The 13816-nt window shown below is 31.4% G+C and overlaps 1 protein-coding gene across 1 annotated transcript; it reads right to left on the bottom strand.

Moving 5' to 3' along the window:
- Positions 1-10890: 10890 nt before the first annotated feature.
- On the bottom strand, positions 10891-13215 carry LOC128548546 (uncharacterized). Its single transcript, XM_053523708.1, has 3 exons — positions 12786-13215; positions 11835-12432; positions 10891-11352 (listed from the first exon to the last, which is right to left on the bottom strand). Exons 2-3 carry the CDS (start codon positions 12031-12033, stop codon positions 11084-11086), a joined length of 468 nt encoding a protein of 155 aa, XP_053379683.1. The 5' UTR covers positions 12034-12432; positions 12786-13215; the 3' UTR covers positions 10891-11083.
- Positions 13216-13816: the final 601 nt, after the last annotated feature.

The following is a 13816-nucleotide window of genomic DNA, read 5'->3' as shown; positions in this document are numbered from 1 at the left end:
TAACTTTTCCAGTGGAATTCCTCTAGAAACCACTGGTATTCCACAGACCTTTTATAGAGATATGGCACTGATTTGACCGTAATGTAATCATGGCCAAAACAAGTCAATTTGAAAAGAATATGAGTTGGCCATAATATGACAATGAAATTCAGACATTTTCAGAACATTGCCACTTCTGGAAACTCTGTTTCGACATTGGTATGGAAATGGAATATTTGATGGCATTGATTTGACTATAATATTATTATGGTCAAAACAGGTCCAGTAAAGGTTAATTTTTCCAAGAACATGAGGTGACCATAATATAAAATTCAACAAAAGTCAAAACATTGCTACTTCAACAAACATGATTTCACCATAATTTGGAAGTGAAGTAGTTTCATGGTATTAATATAACAATAATTTGACCTTGATTACCCTGACTACGTTTATCATTGATGTGGACATGGTCAAATCATAGTTGCAACATGGACAATTCATTATCATTGATTTTTATGATTGACAAACCTTTTTTTTTTTTTCATTTGAGGCCCCTTGCGGGTCACCCCGTTTATTTTATACATGATACCTAAACATACAGTTCATATATATATACACAGACTTGACAATATTATGGTTAACATAGTCTAGTATTCCAATTTAGGTTTAAATATCATGTATTTAATAATATAAAATGTAAAGAAAAATAATAATATTTTTTGTTGCTATCCCACTTAATAGAACAGTTGAGAAATAAAATAATCATGAAAAGGGCTACTTTAAAAGGATAACAAAAAGACCAAAAAAAAGGGGGGGGGGGAAGTATGATTGTATCGTCTTTTACACTGTTGTAGATGTTTAAAAGATTGAACAATTGAGTAAGAAAAAGTAATGAAGACGTCAAAGGAATCTTTGCCATTTTTGTTTGAAAAGGTCTAGTTTTTCCTTTCTAAAAGCTATTTCTTTTTCCAGTAAGATTCTGTTTTCTAAGATCTTAATAAAGCTTTCTATTTTTGGAACTGTTTTACAATTTTTCATTTGCAGAAGGTAAAACTTGCACAGAATTATTATAAAATTTATAACGACATTTGTTAAACCTTGTTCTTGTATACAAAAACAAATTTCCCGAAGGTTGAATTTTATATTGATGCTTTTTGTTTTTAAGTAATCACTCAGTTTATTCCACATATTTTGTGCAACTGAGCATTCCCAGAAAAAGTGTTCTAATGTTTCATCATGCATATTGCAAAAATCACATAGTCTTGATGATGTTAGTTGACATTTATAAAGGTATGTATTTGTTGGAATTAATCTCATTAGGAATTTGTATTGAAAATTTCTCAGTTTAGTATCAATTGTTGACACAAAAGGAGTTGAAAATATTTTTTTCCATTTTTTTTTATTTTCTTTATCAATAAGTCTTTCCCACTTTCTTAGTGGAGTGATCGTTTCTTCTTTCATATTTTTTATTTGTATATTATATAATATTTTATTTGGATATTTCATTTTTTAACCTTTTCCATTAGAGTTTCATCTCTATTTTGTGTTATTATTTCTTCTCTTAACTTTAATGTCTTGAAAGCAGATATGGCATGAATAATCTTATGATAATTCAAGAAACTATGTGTAGGAAAATTGTACATTTACCGTGCCTTTTCAAAAGAAAAGAAATTGTTTGACCTAAAGTCATATAATTGTTCAACATATTTGATCCCTTTATCATACCATTCTTTTAAAAATATTGTTTCATTTCTACTTCTTATATTTGAATTGTTCCATATAATATGACAGTTTATGGGAGTGCTGTTTTCATAGTTCATATTCTGGATATTGAACCAAGAGATAAGAATGTCTTTTAGGAACAGATTTTTGGCACATAACATTTTTTATATCTTTCGTTGCTAAATTGCAATCAAAAATAAATTTTCCACCATGTTTTTCCAAATACTGATTGTAGAAGAGTTTCCATAAACCTTGGTTGTTTTCATCAATGATTCTTTTAACCCAACAAGCTTATAGTGAATTTAAAAAGGCATAAATATCTGTCAATTTAATCCCTCCATTTTCGTAAGATTTCAGAAGTAATTTTCGTTTAATTTTGTCTGGTTTTCCGTCCAAAAGAAAATTATAAATCCTTTTATTTATATCATTTAGAATTATTTCTGATGGGTTGGGCAAGACTGTTAGCGGGTATATGAGTTTTGGTAATGCGAAGGTTCTTAGAACAGTAACTTTGCCTAATAGCGTCAATTTTCTATGCTGCCACTGTTTGAGACAATTTTTAAATTGATCAATTTTTGGCATTAAATTCAATTCTAAATGTTTTAAGTGATTTGCAGTAAATGTAAATCCAAGAGTTTTTGCACTTTCTGAGGTCCATAAGAGCTGTTTATCTACACAAAATTTTATTTTACTTTCTTTAAAAGTTCCTAGTCTTAATACTACCGATTTCTTTAAATTTAACTGCAATCCTGATATTTTCCCAAATTCTGTAATTACAGTAACAAGAATTTCAAAAGATTCTTTTTCACCATTGTTAACATAAGTTGCATCGTCAGCGAAAAGAGTTTGTTTTATTTCTGCACCATTTACAGTGATTCCTTTAATACTATCGTCATTAGAGATTTTATTTGATGATATTTCCATACAGAGAATAAATAATGAAGTAGAAAGGGGACATCCTTGTCGTACACCTCTCTTAATACATATTTCTTCAGATAAATATCCATTATTAATTATTACTGCTGTAATATTTTTGTAGAAGGTTTCAATCCATCTGACTAGGCTATCTCCAAAATTAAAATGCTTTAGGCATGTTATTATAAAATTGTGATTTAATGTATCGAAAGCCTTTTCATAATCAGAAAATAATAATAACCCTTTCAAATTGTTGTTTTCAATGTAATCGATAACTTCAAAAATTAGCCTAACATTTTCTCCAATGTATCTTCCTTTCATAAAACCAGTTTGATTTGGGTTTATTAGTTTTGCAAGTATTTTCTTTAACCTATTGGCTATAGCCTTTGTTGCAATTTTATAGTGTACATTTAATAGACTTATGGGTCTCCAGTTTGACAAATTTGTAGGATCTTTATCTGGTTTTGGAAGAAGAGTAATAATGCTTTGTTTTTGAAGATCTGAAAGTTCAACTTTATGATAACAGTTATTAATTGCATTGATATAAAATACTTTCAAATGCTCCCAATAATGTTTATAAAATTCAGCTGTTAATCCATCAGAGCCTGGGCTCTTATCATTTTTCATTTCAGACAATGCAATTTTACATTCATATTCAGTTAATAATCCCTCGCATTGATCAGAGTCTTCTTTGCTTAATTTAGTCATGGAAGAATCTAGAAAGTCTATGTTTGAATTTTCTTGTGTCTTCCTATCATAAAAAAATGTTGTTTCTTTTAAAATTTCTGTTGCATCTGTGATTGTTTTGTTGTTTATTTGGAGCTTTTGAATATTTTTCCTTTCAGCATGTCTTTTTTCTAAATTTGCAAAGTATTTTGTATTTTTTTCATTCATTTCTACTTGTACAGCTTTTGATCTTAGCATAATACCATTTATTTTTTTTGTCATAAAGTGTTTGCAATTCGTTTTTCTTTTCATTTAGTTCTTGTGAGTATTGGAGTACATTTGGTGAATTAAAGATTAAAGTTTCTAGGATATGAATTTCATTCTGTAGTTTTTCTTCTTGCTCCCTTTCTTTCTTTTTCTTACTTGTTGCATATTTGATGGTTACATTTCTTATGCTGCTTTTAATAAGCTCCCACAATACCTCAGGACGTGCATCCTTGTTGAAATTCACTGTGTTGTTTATACAGTTTATTATATTTGTAGAGTAAACTTCATCCAGTATTAAACTATTATATATTTTAAAATAACCAGGGCCTCTTTTTTGAACTATAGCATTTATAGTCAATGAAATTAAAGAATGGTCACTTTTTATATCCTTGTTGTATTTTACTACATTTAATTATGCTCCGTAAGGTGTCAGTTACCAAGAAATAATCAAGTCTGCAAAATATGGGTGGTTTACTATTTGAACTCCATGTATATTGAAGTTTTTGCAGGTTTGATACTCTCCAAATGTCAATTAAATGAAATTTTTTTAGTATACTCATTAACTTAGTTCTGCATCTTGTGTGGGTATTTGAAAGTCCATTTCTTTTATCAAGATTATTATCTAAAACTGTATTAAAATCTCCGCCGATTATGATTTTTTTATCATTATTTAGTTCTAGGTATGTTTCTGATTTTGAAAAAGTAAATAAATCATCCTTATTTGGGCCATATATGTTAATAAGAGTATATTCTTCCTCATTTATTTTAATATCAAGTGCTAACAGTCGCCCTTTAACTATATTTGTAGATTCTGTAACTGCAACTTGGTAAGGACCATCTGGATTTATTAACATGGCTACACCTTGACTATTTGTGTTAATGCCACTTAGAAACATTTCACCCTGCCAATCTTTTCTAAACTGATCAATTTTATCTTCAGTTAAATGTGTTTCCTGCAGCATAGCAATTGCAAATTTCTTTTCTTTTAACCAACAGAAAACCTCTTTTCTTTTCTTCTTATCTGCAAGACCTTTGACATTAAGTGAACAGATTGTGTAAGACATATAGATTCTTGGATTTGTATGTGTAAGATGATACAATCAAACATTGAAACCTTAAGTTTGTAATATAGTATTTCATGATGATTTTCATACATAAAGAATAAGCTGTGTTAGTTTGATAATAAAAAATTACTACTTTTCATTTCAACTGCAAAAAAGGACCATAAATTTTTTCAAACTGCAGTTAGGTACACATGAAAAGATACCAACAAAGGGAGTCAAAATAAAAGGTTTTACTAGATCTTATAACATAAAGACAAAAAAGTGCTTTAATTTAGTATAAGTTACATTAAATTCAAGTTGTTTTTTTTGTTGTTTTTTTCACTGTTACCTATATCCAAAAATTTGTCATAGCTCGGCATTTGAAAAGTACTTTCTATCAAAATATTCTTTTAAGGTGGAGAATTCATAATTATCCTTTTCTATAACAGTTAATATGTGTCTAACTCTAAGCCAATATAAAATCACACGGCCATATATAATTTCAATCAGCAATAAAATTAGGTGTTGAATGATAAAAAGTGCTCTCATTGAGGCTACATGAAAACAGAAGTCACAATTGCTATAATAATACGATATACCCTTGAAAAAAAAATTGTATATTGCAAAGTTTAACTCTATATGCAACTAAATGATAAAAAGTGCTCTCCATTCTACCTGAAAATAGAACAGTCACAGTTGCTATAATAATACGATATACCTTAAAATATATATTGTTTTATATATTGCAAGATACATTTCTATCAAATTCTTTCCTATAAACGAATCAGTTAAATAGTTTAACTTTATATTCAAAACAGAGTATAACACGGACTAGTTGCTTAACTCTACATGTACATTTGAACAGCCCAGTTGCTTTAGTAATACACTATACGCTTGAAAAAAAAAATGTATTGAATTATCATTCTGCATTACAAAATACATTTCTATCAAATTCAATTCTATAATCAAATCCGTAAAATTATTGTTTAAATTTATATTAAAAACAGAGTGTAGCATCAGATTAAATAAGATATTTTAATCAAAAGTATGTAAGTAGTTTAATTCTACATTTAAAGTGAAATAGCATTTTATTTCTATCAAAAGTTTCTCCACAGTAGCTAGACTAAGGTCTATAGACAAAAATCAGTTTCAATATTTGCACATATGCAATCTTTTCTATCACACATTTTAATTTATTTTTAGTTAGGCTAAACCATTTTTTTCTCAAAAACATTTACAGTATGTAATTACAAGAAAAAGTAACATATTTAGGAAATATTTAGCAAATTCACAGAGAAAAGGTAACATATTTAGAAAATATTTAGCAAATTCACACAGCAATATATATAGTTAATTTGTCATGCAAAAAGCATGAATTCTTATCATATCAGTAGTCAAATTATATAGGAAGTTCATGCTTGGTCATTTGTAGAACAAAATCCACTGGTCACTGGTTGAAGATATATTAAAGGTGGTTTACCAGTTTTTTTTAATTCCTCATGTCTCTTGTTGGCCACTTAAGATTTAACCAAGTATCATATTCACGGAAGTGCACTCTATGTATATTTCCCACTTTATTTTTATAGTATATTTGACCATTCCTTGTCCAGCCATAATCAACAAATTCTTGCTGCTTACGCTTAACACTCATAAGAACATTATGGTTCACTGCTGTTAAGTCATCCATAACATAAATGGGTTTCCTTAGTGATTTTTTTCTTCTCATGATTTTTTCCTTCACTAGACGGGAGGCAAATTTTACTATTATTTGTCGTGTTTTTTTACCCTTCTTTCCCAGGCGGTGACACATATCAATATCCTGTTTAACTAGGTTTAACCCTGGAAGATTCCTGTTAAAGGTTTCAGTGACTAGCTTGGTAGTCTCCTCTGGCGTTTCGAAATAAAAATCATTTTGATCGTCATTGCTTTTATTGGTTACATCTTCTTCCAGATTTGTTTCATCAGCAACGGAGCTATGCTCTGATACTTGATCATCAAAGTTATCTATTCTTGTTTGTGTTTTCTCTTCTGTTAGCCCACTAATACGTATATTATTTGCTCTGCTGTACTGTTCTACATTGTTTTTATATTCTTCAAAACTAATTGCACTTTCCTTTACTTCTCTCATCAAATTTCCACTATATTCTTCTTGCTTTTTAAGGCGCATTTCCAATAATTTACACTTTCTTTTAGTTCATCCATTTCTTTTTCTTTTTCAAACAAACTGGACTCCAGCACTTCAATTCTATGGTTAACAGAATTTAATAGCTCATCTTTCATTTGTTTTACAATTTCTTTTATCATTGATTTAATGCTGTCATCATCCTTTGTCATAATATTGGCAAGTTTTTTGTTTATTTCAACAATATAAGATGCTATATCTTGTAGTTGTGCTTCTGTAGTTTCTTTTTGGGCAGCATGTTTTTCTTCAGTTATGTTTTTTGCTTGTTCTTCTTTTGATTTTTTTGCATTTTTTGCTGATGGTTTTCCAGTAGCTGAATCCTGCTCACTACCTGTACTACTTAATTCACTTCTGGTTCTTTTCCTCTCAGAGTCTCCTTCGTTATTTGACATTTTTAATAATATTTTGGTTAAGCACCTTTAGTGTGTACAACAAATGTTAAAGTCTTGCATGAATACACACTGCTATCCTTTATGATTTCAAATCTTTTGTTCTACATTATTTCATAAAAGTTCATCTTCTCCAAATTTATTCTAGGTTTTGATATACAAAAGTGTACCTCTAAATGTTATTCCTTTATAGTCCAGTTTTGAACACTTTATCACTTGATAGGACAGTTTTATTTTGAAAAATAAGCTCTGCCTAAAAACATGTGTCTTCTCATTAAGGGGACACAACTCTCTATTACCCTGACTACGTTTATCATTGATGTGGACATGGTCAGATCATAGTTGCAACATGGACAATTCATTATCATTGATTTTTATGATTGACAAAACTTATCCATATCATTGTCGGCCCTGGTTTAAACATGGTCATCAATGATATGCCAATGGTCATAAACGCAGTGTAATTTTACAAAACAACAAGAGCTGTCGGAGGACAGCAACGCTCGACTATTCAACAGCCTTGTCAATTGAATGAATACAAAAGTCGAAAAAGGGGCATAATTTTGTAAAAATGGGAAAAGGGTTATGGAACCTTCAAAGTGCTTATCAGCTCATAAAGTGAACAAGTGCGTGAAGTTTCAATCCTTTCCCATAAGTGGATAATGAAATACCAGCTTACATACAAAAACTTAACCAAAAACTTCTAAGTCGAAAAAGGGGCATAATTTTGAAAAAATTGCAAAGTAGAGTTATGGGACCTATACAGTGCATGTCAGATCATGACAGTGAACAAGTGTGTGAAGTTTCAATCCATTCCCATTAGTGTGTACTGAGATAACAGCTTACATACAAAACCTTAACCAAGTCGAAAAGGGGGCAAAATTTCATAAAAAAGCAAAACAGAGTTAAGGAACCTGTGCAATGTAGGTCAGTTTATCACAGTGAGTAAGTGTGTGAAGTTACAATCCATTCCCACAAGTCGTTACTGAGATACCAGCTTACATACAAAACCTTTACCAAGAATTTCTAAGTCGAAAAAGGGACATAATTTTGTAAAAAAGCAAAATAGGGTTATGGAACCTGTGCAATGTAGGTCAGTTTATCACAGTGAATAAGTGTGTGAAGTTTCAATCCATTCCTTCTAGTGGTTACTGAGATACCAGCTTACATACAAAACCTTACCCAAGAATTTCTAAGTCGAAAAGGAGGCATAATTTTGTAAAAAAGCAAAATAGAGTTATGTAACCTGTGCAGTGTAGGTCAGTTTATCACAGTGAATAAGTGTTTGAAGTTTCAATCCATTCCCACAAGTGGTTACTGAGATACCAGCTTACATACAAAACCTTAACCAAATCGGGACGCGGACGCCGACGCGGACGCGGACGCCTACGCATGGGTGAGTCCAATAGCTCTACTATTCTATGAATAGTCGAGCTAAAAAATAATAAAAAACAGAGTCATGCAATGTAATTCAATTTATCACAGTGAACAAGTATGTGAAGCTTTACCTAATATTCTTTGAATAGTCGAGCTAAAAATATTCGTCTATTTTCTCCAAAATTACTTCCCTTTAATATGATGATTTCTTATATTTTTCTCATATGTTCCCACCAATTTTAAAACGAAATGTTATCAAAATAGAAATTAAATACTTTTTATATTTATAGATGTTATGAAACAATTAACAACTATAGATTTGTGCACATGCAAATTTTAATTCAAGTGTTGTGTTATAATATATTGTATATACAGTACAATATCATTTATACATCATTGGCAGATAGCAGATCATTATGTTATACTACAGTAGAGATTCGGTGCCGTTCAGTAGTGGACTTTGTATTGCATGGCAATACTTTATTCACTTGTTCTTAGTATTTTATAATATCTATATTTGACGATATCTCATACACACATCCAAATAGTTGCTTAATACTAAATATTTATTCTATATTAATACATTTGTATGAATTGTAACCACTTATGGCATTAAATAAAGTTCAGTAACGCAGCTCATTTTTGAAACCGTCATCAGTGTTTTTTTTTTTGTTTTTTTTTTTTCTTTTCTTACTCACTGTATAATCAAGAAATGTCTTAATTTCGGAAGAGTGTAGCGAAGAAGGATATAACAAGCAGTAAATTAAAACAACTTCTTGTCATGATTCGTTTGACGGATCTTTATTAAACTTGATATGAAGCATCATTATACGGTCCTCCAAAGTTGGCCCTTTAAGTGGGAACTAAAACTGTAAAAAAAATACCTTAAATTAATTTCATTTCATAAAACATTTTATACCTTTTCATCAACATGAAGTGTGACATCATTATAAGGTCCTTCCCAATTATATTTAAATCTGGCTACTCAGTCCCTTTAAGGGACCGATATTGCTAAAACAGAAATACCATTAAAGGACCTCTTGTCATCAACCGCTTGATGTATTTTTATCAATCCTGACATGTGATGTTACTATAAGGCCAACTCCAAAGAGAAAATAGGGATTTTGGCGCATTTAGTGCCCACTACAGCTAAAACAAGTATGAGTGACAGCTCTTTCCCATGAGGCCGGGATAAAAATAGGACATAATTTTGCTTAAGGATTTTACATTAATAGATATAAAGTGTAAAGTAGTTCTGATGAAATACTTTATACTTTTCTTGTTATCAGAGAAAAAAGCTAAATCAGACAATCCTTGAATTCTAAGAATATTTACAGGCATGATACGTATGAAACATTTAGAAGTACTGCTACAAATTAAACAAAATGTATTGAAGTAAAGATTACAAGAGGAGCGGTGGTCTTGTGGATAAGGTGTCGTCTGCTCAATTCAGGGGTCGTGGGTTCGAGCCCCACTGGGGTCACGACCATGACTTCTCATATGACACCAGTACTGGTTTTTCCAGGAAGCGGACGCAAGAATGGTTCCAATAAGTTTGAAGCTTTCATCACAATCGAACTAAAACAAATTAGTATAAACTAAAGATAGGATTACAAGTGCTATCATTTTCTACAAATAAAACATTTACAATTCATGTTTACGTAGATGAGGCTGAATATAAAGGCTTCTGACCTCAAATGTGGAACATAATGGAAGCCATAACGCTAGTCTGGCAATTATTGTTTCCTAAAATGAGAATAACAACATATATTGCAATTACATCTAAACTAAACACTTCATAGTAATCGCTTCCGTCTGAAGTATGTATATTCAAACAAAGTTATTATAACAGTAGCTCGATCTGGGATGCTGTATTCAGCTCGAGTGGATTTTACCAGATAGGATCACACGAGACGCGCATGCGCCGAATGTGATCTATCCTTGCAAAATCCACTATATAGCCGAATACAAAATCCTAGATCTAGCTATTGTTGTAATGACCCTTTGTTATTATATACTTACGTCTTTTTGTTTGTTTATTTGTAATCGAACGAAATATAAAATGTTTGTTATATTAAGATAAAATGAGTGCTGTTTTTGTTTGCGCTATTTACACAACTGTGCCAGCTCATGTATATTAATGAATGTAGTCCGGCAACATACTATACGGAAGGTATAATTTGGGATTTGGAGGGTACAACACGGGACAATTTTCGGCCTGTTTATATTTTCTTCTGAAATGCAAGCTGTATTTTTGATAGAATTTATATAGGTATATAATAAAACAAATTATTCAATGACTAAATGCTGTTCACCCTTGTGTTGGACAAATGTGAAATACTTCATATATTATTAATCATGGATTTTAATCGCAGTAATATATCCAGATTAACAACGATGGTGTAAGTCATGAAATATTATCTATAGGAACCACTCGAAGCATCGGCTAGACTATTCTAATTCCCTGAAACATAAATGCATATCAATCCTCGACGCAAATGGGCTAGACTATTCTAATTCCTTGAAACATAAATTCAGGTCAATCATCGCAGAACTGCTGAAGCATCTTTACCGATAGCTGCGAGCGCCCGTCTCAACTCACAAGCTGTTGACCTGTCTGCCACCTGTTTCTTCCATTCACAGAGCATTCTTACTATTCTGTCCTGTGTAGTCGATTTATCTAATTCAATGTGATCCAGTTTGGCTTCTGTAAGGCCTAATTCCCGTCCTAGTTGTAAGTATTCCTTGCCAATCCTACTTGCAATTTTACTGAAGTCCTTTTCAGTGAGAGTGGTCTGGTCGCTTTCAAATTCTAAAAAATAAAATGACAGACGTACATGTATAACACAGAAATAAATGCAACTAAACAACTATATCACTGTCTAGACACAGGTAGTATTAGCATTTATTTAATTTACTTTAAAATAAGAATTAATATATCACATCAGATTTTTTATTTGCTAGTCCTAAAATACTATATAATTCATGACAAATTTAATGTCGATTCATTGTTAGTTTAGAATTATATTTGTTTGTTATATAACACTACCCCAGGCGAGAATAATAATCTATGCATATTATTCATATATCGCTAACACAAAAATGATTTGAAAGGAACTATTCTATGAAGTTATGACTTCTAAGTGGTTGCCCGGATTAAAACATACAGTTTGGCAATCCTACACTGACAAGAGAATGATACGGGCAAATGAACGGTACATGTGTGTTCATATTTGGTTAAACAGAGTTGTATATTTTATGTGCCTCAATCTTGTGTATCAAACCTGAACTTACCTGACGAGTTATTTGAATCTTGAACACATGACCAATATTTCGTCAGATCACAATACCGAACAACATGTTTGTTATCCTGGCAATAGCAAACGATTTCCTCTGTTGAATCATCTTCCGTATGTTCAAGCGGTATCATGTTTTCGTTTGAATAAAGAACAGCTCTTGTGCATTTGACAAACGCTATAATCTTACTGTGCATTCTGATGTTTGTTTTCAGTATATATTCGATGTTCTGTTTGGTCTCAGTACAGAGTGAAATATTTGGAAACTGTCCACCCAAACTTGACCGTGTTATCCAGATCTATATCACATGCTCGTAGAAGAAAATATAGAGGAAATGGTTCTCTTTCAGACTGAAAATAGCGCCACCACAGAAAATCATGGATTTTCTGTTTTGTTTTAATAATGGCCATTTTTGTAGACATGCAGCAAGTACTTTGTTGAACATTGTAGCTGGCAAGAATCTTTCTTCAGGCTCTTCAGTCGTCGTATAGCAGAGTTTACTTGTAGACTTGCAATCTCGAGAATCACAATAACAGGTTTCTTTCTCCGGGGGAGGCTCTTTCAGCATGCATGGAACAAAATACCAGTCTTCGACCTCTGATAAAAGAGAAATATAAATAGGTCAGAGCTATGTAGTACATTACTGCACAGAAAATTATTAATATTTTTTCTAAAAATAACTAGATGTGTATCCACAGAACACTGATACGCCAACTTTTGAACGGTCATATGTTACTTGTAAGTAATTTAAAACTAAGTTAATATTCATAATGCCTCGGAATGAGGATGGTGAGGAAACGGGGTTTAGATACCATAAAACGTCATGAAGAATCCAAGGATGAAAGGAATTGAAAGAGTATAAATAATTCTTTTGCGTCGTAAGTTAATGCTAACATATTTTGTTTCGTTTTGTCGATGTTATACTGGTTTTCATTTACTTCAACTTACCTTTGCTGAATGGTCCTCTTGTTGTAATGGTCTAGCCATCAATCCTAGAATTTCCATGTAAGTCAGTAATAGATCTCTATACTGGTTGAAACCGCTGTTTTCGTGCTTTCCCCAGACTGCATCTGATATAGAGACAGGGCATATATTACTGAAAGTACTGTTTCTTAGCTAGTAACTATATGAACATTTAGCCCACACAGATAACGTGATTTCCACGCTAACTAACGAGAAAATGTGTCCATTTCATGATAATTGAATAGACAACTACTACATTTTTGGCATGTAAATATATGTATTTTCATTTATCAAAGAGACCAGGATGTTGACGCCAGTATTGCTCAGACGGACAGAATTTGGATATCGCCGCCGCAGCATATGATCATCTCGAAGTTCGTGTCCTCAAAATGATTCTTACAGATTATTGTCCACTCTTTTTTGTTTCCCCTTTTCTTCTTACTTTTTTTTATATTTTATTTAAGTATCTTCTTTTAACACTTCTTCATTATTTACATTTCCCATCTGACATAACGGCTTCGGAAATTTCTCTGTCGTTGCTTCATAGAGAAAAAAAACAACACATAAACATTGTAAATAGACATTAAAATGAGCAGGTACCCATTTTACTTAAACACAAAAATACAGAAATTAAAAATCCTATGGTGAAAAAAGTTTATTCGTTTTGAAAATTTGATTCATCACATGTTATTTTTACCATAAATTTACATTTTATTTTCTTCCACGCCACGACTTATAATGCCATGATTTCGTTAAATGTCTTTATTTAATAAAAAAATCGTTTTTTTAACCATTCACATGAAACTATAGGTGCAACCGTTTTCATTCGCGCAATGAATATATCTTTTGAATGATACATATCTCATTTCAACTCCTATCATTTACAGCAATTCAACTACAATTATAGCAATGGAAGAAAGAAAATGAGTCAAGCACTATCTGTGCTTATTTAATTCGTTAGTAATATATAAAATACACAAATTATTCTGACAAACATGAGATACTATGATGATAAA

This window comes from Mercenaria mercenaria, chromosome 14 (assembly GCF_021730395.1).
Source record: "Mercenaria mercenaria strain notata chromosome 14, MADL_Memer_1, whole genome shotgun sequence".
NCBI lineage: Eukaryota > Metazoa > Mollusca > Bivalvia > Venerida > Veneridae > Mercenaria > Mercenaria mercenaria.
The sequence above is the reverse complement of the archived record's forward strand: the minus strand, read 5'-3'. Positions and strand labels throughout refer to the sequence as shown.

Bases quoted from the DNA above. Each gene is read 5' to 3' on its own strand.
- LOC128548546 (XM_053523708.1), bottom strand. From the start codon at position 12,033: ATGCACAGTAAGATTATAGCGTTTGTCAAATGCACAAGAGCTGTTCTT. The intron at 11,353-11,834 runs GTAAGTTCAGGT...TTTATTTTTTAG, and splicing joins AGATTCAAATAACTCGTCAG to AATTTGAAAGCGACCAGACC.